This window comes from Nicotiana sylvestris, chromosome 10, assembly GCF_000393655.2.
Source record: "Nicotiana sylvestris chromosome 10, ASM39365v2, whole genome shotgun sequence".
NCBI lineage: Eukaryota > Viridiplantae > Streptophyta > Magnoliopsida > Solanales > Solanaceae > Nicotiana > Nicotiana sylvestris.
In genome coordinates, this window is record NC_091066.1 from 108,779,570 (window position 1) to 108,799,638 (window position 20,069).

General features: G+C 38.9%; 2 protein-coding genes across 5 annotated transcripts; both read left to right on the top strand.

The window, feature by feature from the left end:
• Positions 1-384: 384 nt before the first annotated feature.
• On the top strand, positions 385-756 carry LOC138879789 (uncharacterized). The gene has a single exon (XM_070159423.1). It carries the CDS (start codon positions 385-387, stop codon positions 754-756), a length of 372 nt encoding a protein of 123 aa, XP_070015524.1.
• Positions 757-1,302: 546 nt separating this feature from the next.
• Positions 1,303-19,214, top strand: LOC104243717 (uncharacterized). Of its 4 annotated transcripts, none has more exons than XM_009798961.1 (14): positions 1,303-1,448; positions 1,887-1,990; positions 2,175-2,314; positions 2,424-2,570; positions 2,665-2,716; positions 3,222-3,396; positions 4,321-4,403; positions 4,653-4,865; positions 8,255-8,371; positions 8,633-8,789; positions 13,084-13,191; positions 13,648-13,713; positions 13,797-14,008; positions 18,898-19,214. In XM_009798961.1, the coding sequence occupies exons 1-14, from the start codon at positions 1,394-1,396 to the stop codon at positions 18,982-18,984; spliced, it is 1,716 nt and encodes a 571-aa protein (XP_009797263.1). In that variant the 5' UTR covers positions 1,303-1,393; the 3' UTR covers positions 18,985-19,214. The 4 variants fall into 4 exon arrangements, with proteins under 4 accessions (XP_009797263.1, XP_070016279.1, XP_070016281.1 ...); XM_070160178.1 differs by having other exon boundaries at positions 4,326-4,403; positions 4,633-4,865; XM_070160180.1 differs by having other exon boundaries at positions 4,387-4,403.
• The last annotated feature ends 855 nt before the right edge of the window (positions 19,215-20,069 follow it).

Here is a 20,069-nt window from a genome sequence, read left to right on the forward strand (position 1 = left end):
TACAAGGATTTTACGTGGATTTGGGAGGTGAACTGCCCTAACAAGTTAAATTTTTTATTATGGAAATGCTACCATGATAGGCTTCCAATAAGAAGCTTTTTACACCATATTGGCATAAACATTGATCCAATCTGTTCCTATTGCAAAACTCATAGGGAAACTATTAGGCATGTCTTTTTGGAATGTATGGCAGTAAAATAGTTGTGGTCCCTCTTAGGAATCGATGCTAACAGTTGGAATGGTGTCAATAGTTGGTTGACACATATACGTGACCATAACACTACTTTTAAAAAAGGCACTATCACTTGGCAAGATTTATTTCCCTTTATTATGTGGACGATTTGGATTAATAGGAATAACAATTTATACAACAACTATACACACATGGCTAGCCTCAAAAGTGCGATTAATCTAACATTAGAATATAAGCTTCTAACGGAAAAGGAAAATGTTACAAAGGTAAAAATTTCAATAAGTATTAAGTGGAGTAAACCTCCTAGCGGCCATATTAAGCTCAATATTGATGGTTCCTTCAAAGAAGCCCTATCTCTTTGTGGATTTGGTGGAGTCTTCAGAGATAATAATGGCCAATGGATAGTTGGCTTCCATGGGAACCTTCCAGAAACAACACCCCTTCAGGCAGAATTAATGGCCTTGAAAACTGGTCTCCAGATTGCCATAAGACAAGGGTTCACAAAATTAGAAGTGGAAAAGACTCAACCGATGTTATTACTTGTTTGGATAATGGAATGGTAATACAAAATGACATTATTCATGAGTGCAGGTTGTTAATGAGGTAGGTGAAGGTCCAGGGAATACATCACACCTTCAGGGAGGCCAACAAGCCGACACACATGTTGGCTAAGGAGGCACTAAGTGGCAACAATGGTAGGGATCTTAATATTATCTACTATGCTCCTCATTTTGTAACCAATGTCTTAAAATCAGACTATGAAGGTTTGACTTATGTAGTTAAGTACGTTAACAAAGATGTTTGCTCTAGACTAGTAGCTTTTGGAAATAAAAATGTCCTTAAAGACATGCTGTTCTTATGTAATAGCCAAGTAGGTAATGCCCTATAGGGCACTATGAACAATGTTAACTCTACTATTATGTGATATATATATATATATATATATATATATAAATAATATGATCGCTGTTAGTAAAAAAAAAGAATATAAGAATTAAAGAAAGGGTAAAACTATTTTTTCAAAACAATTTTAATAGAATAATGACTATTTTTGCTTAGCTAAATTAGTGGATAAAAAGTCTACCACACCCCATTTTTACACTAAACTTCTGAAGTAGCCAATTCCCGCTCAAAGGAAATACCGACACCCCTGAGACGAATGGTTTCTCGGCTGCCGCAGCCCTACGGTGAAATAATCGAATGGACGACGTAGATCGTTTATTTGAATGCTTCAAATGCGGCATCTCTCCCCCTCGTAATCCCTCTTCTATTCCCTTTTATTTTGGTGCCAATTACACTTCAACTATTCCAAACTTTTCTTTTCTCTTAGGAGTGTATTGTTTCCTTATCCAGAGGTCTGAATCGCTATTTTTATTCAAAAAAAAAAAAAGGTTTGACTGCTTTGAAATTTTCGTTGTCATAGTTCGTCAAAAGGTTTTTCATTTTCTTTTGCAATAAATTGTAGTGAAATTTAATCTTTTTTGGTTTACAATTGCACGACTCAGCAGCAAAAATAATGAAATCATCAAAGCTTAATTTTTTAAAAATATTCTGGTTTCCTTGTGGTATTTAGGATATCTGAAAGTGAGATGCTACTATGCCTTTCCTTGCTGTTTTGACCACATTTTAAGTGAATGCTAATTTTGATATTTCTCTATTTTGTGGTTGTCAATTTTTCTTATGCAAATTTTAGAATCAGCGATAAGAGAAAGGAAAAAGGGAAAGCGGACTGTGAAGCAAAGTGATACATTGGAAAAGTTATCAACACCTTCGGATGTTGAGCTCTGCCTACAGAATGTACATACTGTTTTTTTTTTCTTTTTTCTTTTCTTAACTTTCAAGGCCTTCCCATTGATAATAAGCTTCAGTTTCTTATTTCACATAGTTTCCTTAAATTGTATTTTAGTTTTCAAGCACATCCTATGCCATATAACACGGTGGGGGGGAACTATTAACTGAAATTTTATGATTCTTCTTGTAGTTGGGTGTTAAGAAGGGGCGGCAGTTCTCTCCCCTTGTATTTTATGGTTCTCCTCATGGAGTTCCTCCAAAAAGACCAGCTCGTCTATTGCGCCTCTTGAATGAAATCCGTGTAGATCTTAACGAGCAAAATAAATTAAGGTACTTGCAAATGATTCTTTTACCCCTTTTACCCATTAGTGATGGTAAGCGTTTTGCTAAAAAGTTTTTTTTTAGAAAAAAAATTGTATTAACCCCTGTGTTTAACTAGACAAGATATATGGTCCACATTTCCGAGGCAAGATGAAGCGATGAAGTATGCTAAAGAGCAATCAAATGCTCGTGTTTTCAGTTATCAGGATCATGTGAATGGTCAAAGGAGATTCCTTGTTTCCACATATAAAGAGTTCTGGAGAAGGTAAGTTTGTTCAGCTGTATCTGCTTTAAAATATGGCCAAAGATTATACCTCCCCCATGTTCTAAAACTTATTTGTGTTTATAATTTTGATTAGGTACGAAACTATGAATCCTAAATTTCGGCACCACTATGAAGTAATCCAGGAGGTAATCTTTTGTAATTTATCTCCACTGTGGAATGGCTTAGTGAAAATTCATCCCCGAAACTTTTGAGCTTCCCTTGATTTTGTCACATGAGGAATTACAAGCTCTTGTATATTCAAATATAACTTGGATCACAATATCTTAGATTGTATGTGAGAGAGAGAGAGGGAGGGAGAGAGATGCCACTTCTATTTTTTATCTTATCAATAAAGAAAGAACTGCTGCTGTTGTCAACTGTTATGTCCTACTTTTAGGGGTTGCCATGCCACCTCTACTGCCACTTCTGTTTTCTTTATGAGAGAGAGAGAGAGAGAGAGAGAGAGAGAGAGAGAGAGCCATGCCACTTCTATTTTTTATCTGATCAATAAAGAAAGAACTGCTGCTGTTGTCAACTGTTATGTCTTACTTTCAGGGATTGCCATGCCACCTCTACTGCCACTTCTGTTTTTTTAATCTGATCCATAAAAAAAGAATGCTGCTGTTGTCAACTGGTATGTCCTATTTTCAGGGATTGCCATGCCACCTCTATTTTGATCTGGAGTTCAACAAGAGAGAAAATGCAGCTAAAAATGGAGATGAAATGGTTGACCTTCTGATACAGGTCATTTTTGATGCAGTCAAGGAAAAGTACTGTCTTGAAGGAAACGATGACTGGGTTGTGGAGCTCGATTCCTCCAATGAAGGTAGGATGTTACATGTTAGTGGACTGCTGTATCCAGTATTTCAGCTGCGTGCAGTATGTTGTCGACATAATATGTAGGTATGCATGTTTATATTTGTGTTTGTATATATGTATAATTTATTGGTGAACGATCAGCTGATGGACTCGCACTGTTGCAAAGTACTTTTCTGACAATAGCTTAGTGCTTGGTGGAAACATGTTTTCCACTCATTTCAGTGGTAATAAGCTAGAATATCTGGCATGAAAGCCTGGTGAAGTGTATAAACAATTAATTCAACTCATTATTATGCATGTGAAATTAGGATCCCACTTGGCAATATTGCAAAGAGAACTTTTTTGACTAAAGTGGAACATCAGGATGGGTTGTGATGCACCTATATGTCACTGTAATATTCTGGTCTTGCTTTCGCCTTACTCTGACTTGCTTTAATACCTGCATCGCTATTTGGTGATAGACTAATACCTCTGAAGTGGGCTTTAAGATGGTTAATATTGAAGAATAACTGTCTTCAGCACACCTTACTCTTGTGAAGCTTTGGAACTCTTTCCTTGCTTATTTCCCAATTTGATATGATATCCACAGGAAAATGTTCTCTTTCTGTGGATCACATTTTCATTAGATCTCATGCTGATTTCTATATCCCAGTATCTTCTAGTTGATGCACAAACATATTACTAATAAAAATCTGCATTTAAAAGAGGAAGCAGGTTTAGACAAATCTGATTGTTTTGTGGATGAAGTTACTTTGGTGGATCAAATGGGGCACACGATGTGGTTAGGAACTGCACTGCAGTAAATAGTAGTATATGGGAGAATTATCACAGGATCTGATGCAGAAAACTTCTTTGTTGACATATTAGTAATATGGTACTACGAATTTTCTATGTTATCATAACTGATATTGACGTAGCGCTTTGCTGGCAGAAAAGTTTTCTCGTCATTTAATTATTCGATTTCCAAATGCTGCTTTCAAGGACAACTTGCATGCAGGTGCATTTGTTACAGAGGTACTATATTCATCGGCTTCATCCCGCTTTGGCCCTGTTTAATTTCAATTTGTCATTGTGTGCAGGTCAAACTTTAGGTGCTCAACTTGGATCCCACTTTTTCTTTAATTAATTCTTATGTCTAACAGCATTTGCATTGTTCATATCTTTTTCAAAAGAATACTACTACAAATTATTGGTCATTAAATTTTTTTCTTACTCTCTTCTTGAATGCTGAATCAATTATCAGTTCTTGTGGCCTATTATCAGATATGCTCAAGGATCAGTAGCTTAAGTGAAACTGATGGAAGATTTAGAAACCTTTTTGTCTCAAAGGATTCAAGCTCAATTGATATTCCATGTCAACTGTTTGTGGATAAAGCTGTCTACTCTAGAAATCGCTGCTTTCGCCTAGCCCTGTCATCTAAAGCAGGGAAGAGTTCTGTGCTTCTGCCAAGTGGACGTTTTAAATGTAAGGACATGGTAGGTAACGCTTTACTCTGATGGTGTTCCTTACTAGGTTGATTATGTTACTAGGTGGACTATTTGTCTTCTGTGTGTATGACTTAGTCAATTAACCAGGTGAGTGGTAGCTTGTACTGTAAGATCAATCTTAGATTTTAGCTTCAAAAAAGATTTTTGGTATTAAATGATGTTGAGAAAAGATCTATAGCATTTAAACCTAAATGCAGTTAAAGTTAAACCGCATAACTACTAGGATCATATTAGCATCTTATTTTGATATTGTGCTTCATGTACATGTCATTGCTCCACTTGCTTACTGCTTAGAAGCATTCCACTAACATTTTTCTACAGGTAATTTAACAAAAGTTATGAATCTAATTAGAAGCCATATCATCGAAATTCTCTAACCAAGCTGATTTTAAACTTCAACGGAAATAGCATAATTCAATAATTTTGCATCTCACTGTCTATTTCTGGAGCTTTAGTTGCTGACCATTTTCCAATAAATTTGTCAAATAAAACAAGCTCCGCTTTTCTATGAAGTACATGAGAGCACACAAGTTATGAGGTCTTTGCCGTTTTAACTTTTAACCAGTAAAGGTGGATAGGTTGCAGAATAAGATGGTTGATCAGCTTGGTTCATTGCATGGGACATCATATAAGAGAACTGATCTTTTTGGCTTCTATTGCAAAAGATTGCCATAAAGATGTGTTTGTTAGCAGTTTAACTGAATGATCCTGAAGTATTCGCATATGTAATAATCTATACCTGATATCTGTTGGAATAATGGAGAAGAGTTCAGAGGGATATGACTCGAGCTACTTCAGTGGAGATCTCCAATGAGTCATCTCTTATTGAATAGAACTTTTTACTGACATCCACTACGTCTAGGTTGGCTGATTTCTTGAGTTTTCTTAGGGGTGGCTGCTACTTATATTCACAATAAAGTCAATTTTCCTTTGAACTCTTCAGTTTAGCTGCCTTTGTTCCAGGACTAAATGGAACTTTTATTTTTCTACCAAGCGATATGTATGATTGGAGAAGCCAAACCTTCGCTTTATAGATGAACGAGAAACCTGCAGAAAGTTCCTTACATAAGAAAGATTATGTATTATAAGCTGTCAAGTCATCGGAAAAGAATACCTAAAAGTCATTTCAATTTAACTTATCAAAAAAAAAAAAAGGAACCTGAATGTCAATACAGTGAGTACTGGTCTCATATGTACTATAATATCTGGTAGTCAAAATAAAAAATAAAAAATGAAAGGAGAACACAAATCAATGAAAGAACATAAAACTTTTTAACATTACAGTGTAGTGTACTCAAACAGCACCACATAAATGATTAATTCTGTATATTCCTCCCTCTATTTGGGGAATATCTTCTTCTGCTATACTGCATCGGGGTGGGAGGAGACCAGTGTAAAGTTAGGTGGAGGGTTATTATTTGTTATGACATACTGGAGGTTGTTGCCCTCTTTACCTCTAAAAGTGCTAAATTTTACTATGATCCAATTTGTATGGTGATATTTGATAGGGTATGAGAAGATGTTAATTTAACTTGTATATTTATATTAATGGTAGTGAAACGAGATCAAATTTTAAAATTTGAGTAGTTAATTGAATTTGAAGTCTTAAATTGTGAAAGTTATGTAGATCAAGATTATTACAAGAATGGTGTCGAAAATGTTGGAACATCCAAAATAAAAGAGTGTCATATAAATTGGAAATGTAGGAGTTTTAAAGTGAATTCATAGAGTGTAGTCTTGCTTAAACCAGTTGTACGCATAGTATATTACTTGCTCTAATAGCCAGCTAAGCCTAAAGCTGGCTTCTAAAAGTGGTTTTTCATGATTCGAGAAGCACAACAACAACAAAAGACCCAGTATAGTCGTCCCACAAGCGAGATCTGGTGGGGGTAGTGTGTACACAGACCTTACCCCCTGCCTTGAAGGTAGAAAGCCTGTTTCCGGTAGACCCTCGACTCAAGAAAAGATGAAAAGAAATCAGTAGTAACAAGCAGAACAACGCCAAGATAATAAGAAAGCGAAGCAAAAGGAACATGTAGTAATCGAATCTAACAATAATAGAATACAAGACTAACACTAATACTACTGGTATGGGAAAGAAACACTCTCGACTACTTACTAGACTTCTACCTTAATTCTCGTCATCCGGACTTTCATGTCAAGGGTCATGTCCTCGATAAGCTGAAGCAACGCCATATCCTGCCTAATCACCTCTCTCTGATACTTCTTTGGTCTACCTTTACCTCTTCTCAGCCCACCAAGGCCTATCTCTCACACCTCCTTACTGGGGCATCTGTGCCTTTCCTTTTCACATACCCAAACCATTTAAACCTCGCTACCTGCATCTTGTCCTCCACTTGGGCTACTCCTACCTTGGCCCTAATGTCTTCATTCCTAATTTATCCATCTTGGTATGCCCGCACATCCATCTTAACATCCTCATCTCTGCTACTTCCATCTTCTGGACATGGGAGTTCTTGACTGGCCAACATTCTACCCCGTCCAATATAGTCGATCAACAACCACTCTGTACTTACTTTTAAGTTTAGGTGGCACATTCTTATCACATAAAATACTGGATGCAACAACAACAACAACTACATACCCAGGATTATCCCACACCGTGGGATCTGGGGAGATAGTGTGTACGCAAACCTTACCCCTACCTTGTGAGGATAGAGAGGCTGTTTCCAATAGACCCTCGACTCAGGAAAGCATAAGAACCACATTAATGAAAATATAGACAAGAAGAGGCAGTACCAAAAAGCCATATGAAAGCAGAATAAAAATAACAAGATAGTAAGGTGATAAACAATGAAAGAAAACAACAGTTACAAAAAATACTGGATGCGAGCCTCAATCTCCCCATTCCCTTGGATAATAGACCCAAGGTACTTGAAACTATCTCTCTTAGGAATGCCTTGTGTATCAAGCCTCACGTCCATGTCTGCTTCATTGGTCCCGTCACTATACTTGCACTCCAAGTATTCTGTCTTGGTCCTACTCAACTTGAAACCTTTAGACTCCAGAGTCTGTCTCTAAACCTCCTGTCTCGCGTTAACACTGCCTCACGCCTCGTCAATCAGTACAATGTCATCCGCGAATAATATACACTATGGAACCTCCCCCTGAATGTGGCACGTCAGTGTGTCCATCACCAAAACACAAATGATTAATATGTGATACACTATGCATCTGCTGCTCCCTATAGTTCTACAGCGAGTTACATTTCAATATATGTTGGTGCAAAATATTCTAGACAAGTAAATGGGAAGTATGTCCACGGTTGTTAAAAACCATCTATGAAAACCGTGTACTATGCTTTACATGTGATATGTGCTTGTAGTTTAACCCAGAGACTTTTCAATTTATGACAGACTAAGGAAGAAGTGTTTATGGCATCCTTGATTTGCAATATAGATGCTGACTGTGAGAAGCTACTGATCTGCAAAATGGATCTAGATTGCGTGAAGGCCCTTCAATTTGATACGGAGGTAACTCCACTTACGTTCCACTAGTAGCACTTAGTTTTTCCTCACTTCAGAATATGTTTTTCATGTTGTGGACTTTATTTTAGCCCCTCCTGGATTTTTGTTTTCTTTGAAATATAGAAATAAGTTCATTAACTACCTAATATGAACTCTATCCTGACATCATAGGCAGTAGTCAGATCTTGAGTTGTAACTGCTGCCATCATTTAGGGGAAAGCTCTGATTCCTTCCACTCTAAAGGGCTCAATGTTGTCTCATATGCAGAGTACCAAGAGTTTCCAACTGCATTCTGGTGTTTCACTGGACTTTGACCTAAATGCTTGTACAAGCGATCCTTCAAGAACTTATTTGATGGGAAAATCACCATTCCCATCTTTGGATATGTTTGTAGAGTCTGTTGCTTCAATCGGAAATATACCAGGTGACACCCAAATATTCAGCTTCTTTAGAGCAGACAAACATGGATGACTTGATTTTCTTTTCTCCCTCTACCCCTTTTCTTTTTTACTATTAGCATGCATGCTTTTGTTGAATAAATGATTGTGTTGCACATGAATAGTTTGTTTCTTTTTATATCTTGTGTTTTACGTTATCCTATGTGTACATATTGTAATTACCCATTGCAATTATCTCTATTTTCTTCATACTAGGAAGTTCTATAAATGCATTAGTATATTACGTATTTAGTTGCCCATCCCTTCATGTGAAGATTTTGCAAAAAAACCCAGCAAATTTTGACTTGGCCTCCTTCCCTTTCTTGTCTTTTTTCTTACTACATAGGAAGAGAGCATTCATTGGGTGTTTACTAGGCACCCACCCATATTTTGGTTGGCTACTTATTTAGACTGTCATCACAATACTGGTTGCTTTTTTAAGTTCTGTATTTTGATGGGTCATTTGGTTCATGGATAAGTTATACAAAGATTATAGCCACTTGATAGTTGATAACGTTCATATGCTTGTCTCAATGATTAGGTCATGCTTGTGTAAGTATGAATTAATTCAGATAGTGAAACACCGAATTGATTCATTATATCAGCTATAGTTTGTTTGATGGTATCTACTACTCGAATAACCGTAGTTTCTAGAGTTAATACATGCAACAAAACCCGAATTTTGGAAGGGATGCATTCATTAGATAAAAGGTTGACGCGGGCTCTGCCTGTTGCTACGCTGATTCCTGTTGCTGCAATGGTTCATGATAACTCGACGTATCGCACGACTATCGTGCCAGCGACGCATCATTCAAATTTTTTCCTATCAACTTTCGGTGGTAGGATAATGGCCTACTGTCACAGGGTCGATCTTTTATATCCGAGTTTCTTCCCGAGGTTTGCCCACTGTGAGGCAGTCAAGTGTAGACTTGACTCAGCCTTCTTCAACACTTAACCTTTTTAGGGACAAATTATTTTTAGCACAACAAAGTATGGACACAATCAGATATGGGAAAATTCCCGACCTTTGCAATAATATCAAAATATACAAAGGACCCCTCACTTGTTATAACCACAAGTCGGCCACAACTCATCTTCAACTTCGACTAGGCACAATCACAAGTCTATTGCTGCCTTTCAACACTCTCGAAACTCTCACGTTTCTTCCTAGTGTTCCTTAGTGAAATTACAAGTCTTTCACCATTCGATTTTGTCTAAGGCAAAGGCAGTACATTTATAACACATGTGCGAGCCTTTGGCTTACAATAAATAGGTTTACGACACTTGTCGGGCTCATGGCCCATAAGATGTGCAATTGACATCCCCAACTGCCTAGGCATTCAAATTTCAAATTACAAAGGTGATGGAAGACTTTAGGAATCTGGTCACAAGCAGTTATAACCGCCCAACTGCTCCATGTGTAGTGTATGTACGTTTTGTGCTCAGCTGTTGCGCCCGCCCAAGGCAGGTATTGCACCCAGTCTTGGTCCTTCAACATTGCTCAGCCCCAATGCCATGATTTAGCCGCACACGTCTGGCGCTACTGCCACTCGTACATGTTTTGGCCATATTTCACTTTGTCGTGCCAACTCTTGTTTCCCTTGCGCCATTCATTAGCTTTCATCTTGCCTTGCCTTTGCTTTTCCTTTCTAGCCTTTCCATTAGCCTGCCTTGATTTGCCTACACTTAGTCCTACCTTGGCACATGCCACAAGCTAGTGTCCCACTACCCTTGCCGCCCGGCGCCCATGCCATGCCATAGCGCACCAGTCTGCCCACATTGTGTATTGCAACTTACGCAATGGCGCCTACATTGCCTACATGATTGATTCATCCCGCACGTAGGACCATGACAAGGTCAATTATGCCAACCCCTTGCCGCCACCATGCCATCTGCCGAGTCAAAGGGCCAAGCCCTTAACAAACAAACTCGACGTCCTCGTCGAGGACAGATTCACCTTGGGACTAGTATTTTGATTGGGTGCATAAAATGCTCCAATTTCTGGTTCCCCTTCTTCTACCACTGTTGTGGAATTTACTCCCGGATCCTGCGTTCTTCTCTTTGTTCAACTCTGCAGCAGGTAGAGCATTCACCCGTGTTTGTAATGGGCAGTTTCTCTTCAGGTATGGCCCGCTGCATGTAAAGCAGCATTTGGACTTGCCGCCCTTCTCTGTACCATAGGAAGACTTCGCTTGCCTTCCTTTCCCGGTATTCCCTTCATCTACGACAATATGGCCCTTCCCGTTTTTCTTCCATTCCTTCACGTTGTCCTTAAACTTGGAATGTGAATTTTCTTTAGGGTTGTCACCCTCATTGAAGTCAGCCAACCCATCTGCCATCGCGATAGCAGAGGAGAGATTTTGGACATTCTGCTTTCTCAACTCTCTTTGCGCCCAGTACATCAACTCGCTCATGAAATAGTGCAACTTGTCTTCTTCTGCCATGTTGCCTATATTGAGCATCAAGGAAGTAAACTCGTTGACATATGTCCTCGCAATGCCGCTTTGCTTCAACTGTCGCAGCCCTCCCTTGCAACCCATGACGAGTTGCTTGGAAGGAATTGAGATTTTAATTCCTTCTTCAACGTGTGCGCTCTAATACTAGCTGTCACATGGTCGATTTTCTATGCCCGAGTTTCTGCCCGAGGTTCGCCCACTGTGCGACAGTCAAGTGTAGACTTGACTCAGCCTTCACCTTGGCCAATGTTTAAACTTTTTAGGGACTTAATTATTTTTAGCAGAACAAAACAACCTTTGCATTAATATCACAATATACAAAGGACCCCTCACTCGTTATGACCACAATCGGCCACAACTCAACTTCGACTAGGCACAATCACAAGTCGATTGCTGCCTTTCAACACTCTCTCGAAACCCTCACATTTCTTCCTAGTGTTCCGTAGTGAAATAACAAGTCTTTCACCGTTTAAGGCCATGGCTGTACATTTATAGCACATGTGCCCGCTGTTGGCTTAGATCAAATAAGCTTACGACACTTGTCGAGCTCAAGGCAAATAAGAACTAATGTGCAGTTGACATCCCAATTGCCCAGGCATTAGGGATGGCAAGCGGTGCGGTGCGGTTGCGGGGCGAACCCACATAAACCCGCGAAGATTTTAATCCGCCCCGCCCGCGTAACATTTTCACCCGCGTTCACCCGCCCCACACACACCGGCATCCACTCGCCCCGCCCCGCCCCGCATAAGTTTTTTATTTTATTTTATTTGCTTATTTCTATTTTATATTTTGGCTGAAATTTTCAGCTTAATCAACCAAAAATTTGAAAGTTTTTTTGTTGCTTATGTACTAATTCTTCAATTAAAAAAAAAAAGAATCTGTTGCTCATTGTGAAAAGCAGATGACCCCTTATGTATTAATTTAGTATTCATTATGAAATAGTATTTACATTCCTATAATATTATTTCTAATATTCCTTGATGACTTGTGTATAACCCAATAATAAAACTAATTTGTTTGAGTAAGCTAAAATTTTTTGACTCTAAAAGAAGTTCAACAGGAAAGTTAAAAAAAAGTCTGCTTTGAGCAAAAAAATATTAAGCACGGAGTATTATATTTGTCTTTCCGAAACAAAAGTCTATAAAGACTATAACTTGAAGTTATCATCGAACTTAAAAAGAATAAGAAAGAAAACTTACTTAAACCCGCATGATCCGCAACCCGCTCCGCATCAATTTTTATGAAAAGGTATTTCAACCCGCCCCGCCCCGCACCGCACCCGCATAATTGTAAACCCACCCCGCCCCGCATAGCCTTAAACCCGCACCGCCCCGCACCCGCACCGCCCCATTTGCCATCCCTACTAGGCATTCAAACTTCAAGTCCCATATGTAGTAGGAGTAGAATATGTCGTCCCATATGTAGTAAGAGTAGAATATGTATTATATATATGGCTCATTGTATCATTGTTAATAATTAGATTTTTGTCCTGTGCTTTCTCACAAAAATAAAGAGAACCTCTAGTATTAGAGAAACTAAAGTATTGAACATTAGAATGAGACATGTTCAAAAGGAGCAATACGTGGAGTGAGGATTCATATAGCGGACACCAACTAGCTTCAGATCGAGGCATAGTAATTGCTGCGAACTACCTGGCGGCCTTACTGGGCCATGACTGTCTTCATTGTTTTGATGTCTGGGTGTCAAAGCTAGTGTTGTAGTTCTAGTTTTGTATTTGTCAGTGCTTAAAAGCTTTAGCAGTTCACATGTGTTAAAGTGCAAAACTACGGAGTACTGCTTACTTTCTCTATTACATTCTTTCCAGGAAAAATCCGAAGTTGGTATTGGTTCTCTGAGTATGCATTGATGGTCTACAGCATGTCTAGAAATAGATACTGTGAAAGAATTGGCAGACAACATAAAAGCAATCATGGTAATGCATCACAAACTTTACTTTTGCAAGGAAGAACTTTCGGTAGTAGTCACATCTGTTTGAGCTGTCACTCTCTGCTATTTCTATTTCTCATCCAAGGGCACCTTGCAGGACATGTTTTCGTTTTCATTATTGGTAACATCGGATATAGTTGTCCTCTGGTTATCTCTTACAGATTAGTTTAGATAGATTCTATGCAACAACAACAACAACAATAAACCCAGTGAAATCCCAAAAGTGGGGTCTGAGGAGGGTAGTATGTACGCCGACCTTACCCCTACCTTATGAGGGTAGAGAGGTTGTTTCCGGTAGACCCTCGGCTCAGGAACGGAAAAGGGATTAATAAACAAACAATAGCAACACCAATGTTTGTTTAGATAAATTCTATGCATTGGCATTTTTTTTTAATGTTGTTCCCCCTTTTGGTTCTGTTTTGCTTTATGCATGTGGTGTCAGTTATATACGTAGTTGATCTGAGAAGGGCTGTTTATTATCAGAAGTGCCACGATCCTGATTGCAGAGGTAAATGATATTCTTGTTTCCTTCATCAGTTAAACCTTTTGGCTAAAAAATGGCTGACTAGTCGCCTTTATTGATGTTAAAAGGCTACCGATCTCCCTTGCGACCTGTCCCAGATAATGTTATACCTCATTTATCCATTTCCGTCAATCTGCCTGGACATAATTTGGATTGGGGGAAGCCAACTGTAAACAGTGACGAAAGCATTTTCAGCAGCTGCAAGAAAGAATGGTGGCTTGAAGCCATAAGAGTTGCAGACAACATTGAGAACGTACAAAAAGCATTGGATCTTACTGAGGTTGTTTATCTTCACCTTCCAGCTTCTTGTTGTGGATTTTATTAATAGATATACATTTTTTTTAATTCTCGGAATAGTAGCTCCCACATGTGTGACTTCTCATCATGGTTCTTGTGAGAAGACACGGGAGAAAATATGATATATTGATATTGTGTGATCAATATAATACAAGAGGTCCTTATTTATAGCTATACTATACAAGGACATACTACTCCCATTCCAATGTGGGACAAGACTACATTTTGTACATATTTAACACTCCCCCTCAAGCCGGTGCATACACATCATATGTACCGAGCTTGTTACACATGTAACTAATACGAGACCCAGTAAGAGACTTAGTGAAAATATCTGCTAGTTGATCATTCGACTTTACAAACTTTGTAACAATATCTCCTGAAAGTATTTTTTCTCTGACAAAGTGACAGTCGATCTCAATGCGTTTAGTCCTCTCATGGAACATCGGATTTGACGCAATATGAAGAGCAGCTTGGCTATCACACACTAGTTCCATCCTGCTGATTTCTTCGAACTTTAACTCCTTGAGTAACTGCTTGACCCAAACTAACTCACACGTTGCCATAGCCATGACCCGATATTCCGCTTCGGTGCTAGATCGAGCAACTACATTTTGTTTCTTGCTCTTCCACGAGACCAAATTACCTCCTACTAGAACACAATATCCAGATGTAGATCGTCTATCAGAAGGTGATCCTGCCCAATCAACATCTGTGTACCCAACAATCTGCTCGTGGCCTCGATCCTCAAATAGTAATCCTTTGCCTGGAGCTGACTTTATATACCAAATAATACGAACAATTGCATCCCAGTGACTATCACAGGGAGAATCCATAAACTGACTTACAACACTTACCGGAAAAGAAATATCAGGTCTAGTCACTGTGAGGTAATTTAATTTTCCAACCAACCTCCTATATCTCATAGGGTCTCTAAGAGGCTCCCCCTGTCCAGGCAGAAGCTTAGCATTTGGATCCATAGGAGAGTCAATAGGTCTGCAACCCATCATTCCAGTCTCCTCAAGAATGTCTAAGGCATACTTCCGCTGTGAAATAACAATACCTAAGCTAGACTGAGCGACCTCAATACCTAGAAAATACTTTAGTCTGCCCAGATCCTCAGTTTGGAAGTGCTGAAAGAGATGTTGCTTCAGATTAGTAATACCATCCTGATCGTTGCCAGTAATAACAATATCATCAACATAAACCACCAGATAAATACACAGATTCAGAGCAGAATGCTAATAAAACACAGAGTGATCAGCCTCACTACGAGTCATGCCGAACTCCTGAATAATTGTACTGAACTTACCAAACCAGGCTCGAGGGGACTGTTTCAAACCATATAGTGACCTGTGCAATCTGCATACACAACCACTAAACTCCCCCTGAGCAACAAAAACAGGTGGTTGCTCCATACAAACTTCCTCGTCAAGATCACCGTGGAGAAAAACATTCTTATTGTCTCACTAATAAAGAGGCCAATGGCGTACATCAGCCATGGACAAAAAAAGACGAACAAATGCTACTTTAGCCACGGGAGAGAAAGTATCACTATAATCAAGCCCAAAAATCTGAGTATATTCTTTTGCAACAAGATGAGCCTTAAGCCGATCAAACTGGCCATCCGGGCCGACTTTGACTGCATAAACCCAACGATAACCAACAGTAGACTTACCTGCAGGAAGAGGAACAAGCTCCCAAGTGCCACTCGCATGTAAAGCAGACATCTCGTCAATCATAGCCTGTCGCCATCCAGGATGAGATAGTGCCTCACCTGTAGACTTAGGAATAGAAACAGTGGACAAAGAAGATATAAAAGCATAATGAGGTGACGACAGACGATGATAACTTAGACCAACATAGTGGGGATTAGGATTAAGTGTGGACCGTACACCTTTGTTGAGTGCAATTGGTTGACTAAGAGGAGACAAGTCCGCAGTAGGTGCAGAATCTGATGCAGGACGTGAATCACCTGGGCCTGATGCTGGATGTGGACGGCAATGATAAGTCAAGAGTGATGGAGCTGCAGAAGGTTGAACTGGATTATGTGGAGGAAATGGACCTATAGGTGGTGGAACTGGAGCTATAGATGGTGGAACGGGAGCTATAGATAGTGACTGAATCTCCAAAAGAAGAGACTGGTAGTACCTCAGAAATATCTAAGTGATTACCTGGACCTGTGAAGTATGATTGGGTTTCCAAGAAGGTAACATCAGCGGACATAAGGTATCGTTGAAGGTCAGGAGAATAGCATCGATACCCCCTTTGCGTTCTCGAGAAACAAGAAATACGCACTTAAGAGTATGAGGAGCTAACTTATCTGTTCCTGGAGCAAGGTTATGGACAAAACAAGTGCTTCTAAAGGCACGGGGTGGAAGAGAGAACAAAGGCAAGTGGGAAAACATAACAGAGAATGGAACTTGGTTTTGGATAGCTGAAGATGACATACAATTAATAAGATAGCAAGATGTAAGAACTGCATTCCCCCAAAAACGCAACGGAGCATGAGATTGTATGAGTAGGGTACGAGTAGTTTCAATAAGATGTCTATTCTTTCTTTCAGCTACCCCATTTTGTTGAGATGTGTACGAACAAGATATTTGATGAATAATCCCATGAGATTTCATAAACTACTGAAATGGGAAAGACAAATACTCTCGGGCATTATCACTACGAAATGTGCGAATAGAAATCCAAAATTAATTTTGAATTTCAGCGTGAAAGGTTTGGAAAATAGAAAACAATTCAGATCGATTTTTATCAAAAATATCCAGGCGCACCTAGAATAGTCATTAATGAAACTAACAAAGTAGCGGAATCCTAAGGTAGAACTGACCCGACTAGGACCCCAAACATCTGAATGTACTAAAATAAAAGGTGACTTTGCTCGATTATCAATACGTCGAGGAAAATGAGAGCGAGTATGCTTATCGAGCTGACAAGACTCACACTCTAGAGCTGACAAGTGAGATAAACCAGGTACTATTTTCTAAAGTTTTGACAAACTAGGATGTCCCAAACGTTTATGTAATAAATCTGGTGAATCAGTAATAGGACAAGTTGTTGAAGGAAGACAAGATGTGAGTACATGTGATTTAGCAAGGATAAGGTAATAAAGTCCATTTGATTCACGCCCGGTACCAATGATCCGCCCTGTACTGTGTTCCTGTATAAAAACATGGTCATCAAGAAATAAAACGGCACATTTAAGTGATTTGGCTAGGCGACTAACAACTATGAGATTAAAAGGACTATTAGGGACATAAAGAACTGAATCTAAAGGTAAGGAAGGAATTGGGCTTGCTTGACCTATTGCAGTTGCCATGGTTTGAGACCCATTGGCCATTGTGACTCTTGGAAGAGATTGGAAATACGAAATAGTGAAAAGAGATTTGCTACAAAAAATGTGATCCGATGCACCTGAATCAATGACCCAAGACTCAGAGGATGGAGATTGGGAGACACAAGTCACGCTATTACCTGTTTGAACAACGGAAGCTATCTCAGAAGATGTCTGCTTACTTGCTTTGTACTGAAGAAACTCAAAATCATCCACTAAAGAAACCATCCAACTATTCGAAGTATCGGTTCCCATGTCGCTACAATTAATAGTAGTAGGGTTAACTTGAAATAGTGAAAATTAGTAACTCCTTTGGAAAAACTGAAGAAATCGTCGAGAAAACACTGTTTACAACAAGAAAACAGAACACTGTTCTGCGCCGGAAAACACTGTTCACACCAGAAATACTGTAGCTCTATGAATATTACTGTAGCAGCCGGATAAATTCAAAGTGGTCGGAATGAAATAAAAACAGTAGGGGTAGGATCGGAATTACCAGACGACCCAACTATTCTGAAGAAACTTTTTCAAAAAATGGCCGGAAGTCCACTTCCGAAATTACTGTTCACGCCGGAAAAATATAAAAGTGGTCGGAATTTGGTGTAACCTGAATGGGTAGGCTCGGAATTGCAAGGGGAACAATCTGTCCTGGAGAATTGTCGCCAAAAAATGGCCGCAAGTTGGCCCACGCGACGTCAGAACTTCGCCGGAATTTTTTTTTCCGACCACTACACTACTGCCGGAGATTTTCACTGGGGTTTGGTTGCCGGACAGTGACTACTCTTGTGGTAGTGTTGGATTTTGCACAACACTAACCGAGACAAAGCAAACGCAAAACAACTTTGAAAAGTCGCCGGGAAAAAGGGTTCTGGTGACTGATTTCACTTCCCGGAATCGCTGAAATTTATGCACAGCGATAAATCTCTCACGATAGCTTTGATACCTTGTGAGAAGGCACGGGAGAAAATATGATATATTGATATTGTGTGATCAATACAATACAAGAGGTCCTTATTTATTGCTATACTATACAAGGACATACTACTACCATTCCAATGTAGGACAAGACTACATTATGTACATATCTAACAGTTCTAATGAATCTCAGATCTCAGGGAAAATTGATACGGTAGGATCTAATTGAGCAAAATCCAAACTTTAGGTGATACTGAAGCTCAGTAGTTGAACGACCCAAAGGGTTGGGAATTTCTCCCGTTCTTTTTAGTTCCCTTTCTCTTTTTATTTTTTTAAATTTATTTATATAAATAGTTAATAGTGGTGTTCAGTTCGCAAATGTTAGTCGTGCTTGTGTCAGAACAGAACTAAGACTTTGCCAGTTAACTTGTTAGTGGGCATTTATCAATATGTGATGCAACTCTAGAGATTGAATTGGCCGGTTAAAATTGGCCTCTAATGGAATAAAACTGATGTGCATTGTTACTGAAGCAAGAATTTATTTTCTGTCTTTTCCTCTGTTGCGCGAACTAGATGAGTCTTACGACCTTCTTTTAATTTGTCACTGAAAGCAGGATAGAACATGTGAAGAAGATGAGTGGTGGATGGCTGTTGAAAGGACTGCATACCAGTCAGAGCAATCATATCTGGGAAAAGCTTAGCCATTTCAGCTCTTGGCAAATGTTTGCTACCCTTTTTCTCTATAATTGTTACTATTATGCAGCAAAGCAGTGCTTGGTGGAAAGCTAAATATATATGTATTGCTACATTCCAAGTTTGTACATGCATTGTGGTGCTCAAACGGGTTTGAATTTTAATACTACATTTAATTAATCAATGAAGGCCTGAAAATTTTATAAAAATCAAGGAATATCTCAACCTTCTATATCAATTTGATTCGTGTGCCCGACAGATCTCTTATTTCTGCTTAGTCTGACAATATGAACTAATTTGTCCGAACCTGTGTAAAAGGAGCGAGAGAACTGGAAGTTTCTTGGGAAATAATTAAAGCAACAAATGGAGAGGAAAAAAATGAGTTTGTTGGGTGCATGGTGAATTTTTCTCTTGAATATGTGCTTGTCTCCAGAAAATGTGGTGGTTAGCGAGGTAAATCTATTGCTATTTCGTTTCAAGATCCGAGGACAAATAGGAAAAGGTAAGTATAATGAACATATCCAGTAGGTAGAAATTTGCATTTAATAGTTAAAAATTAGTTTCAGCTATCTTGTAAATGCCATGCATTTTGAATTGGAGATTCCTATTTTATTTTCGAGTATTATTTAGACTTGAAAGATAGAATTTACACATTCTGGCTCCAAACACTAGTAATTGCATCTTAGAAGCGCCTTTTGGTTTCTATTTGCTTATTGTTTAGCTAAGACAAATCAAAGATAATTGAAGTGAGTCCATGAATTTTCATCACTCAATTTAGATTTTTTTCAAATTTCTAAAAATTAAAAAGCATAGTTTTTTTTCCAAATTTTCGTATTCAAGCTTTCTTCATTTGGTTTTCTCCTTTTAGTTCGAACACAAAATATAGCGTCATTTTCTTCAAATTATCTGGTTTAAATATTTTGAGCAATTTAATATCAAATTCTAGCTAAACCATAAGACCAAAATTGTTTCACTCTCTCCCTTTTAGGCCACAATCCCCCCCCCCCCCACCCTCCCCCCTCCCTCTCTATCTTTCTCTTTCGGTGCCCCTTCCCCCTTCATCTTTTTCCTTTCATCCTCCCACTTTCACAGT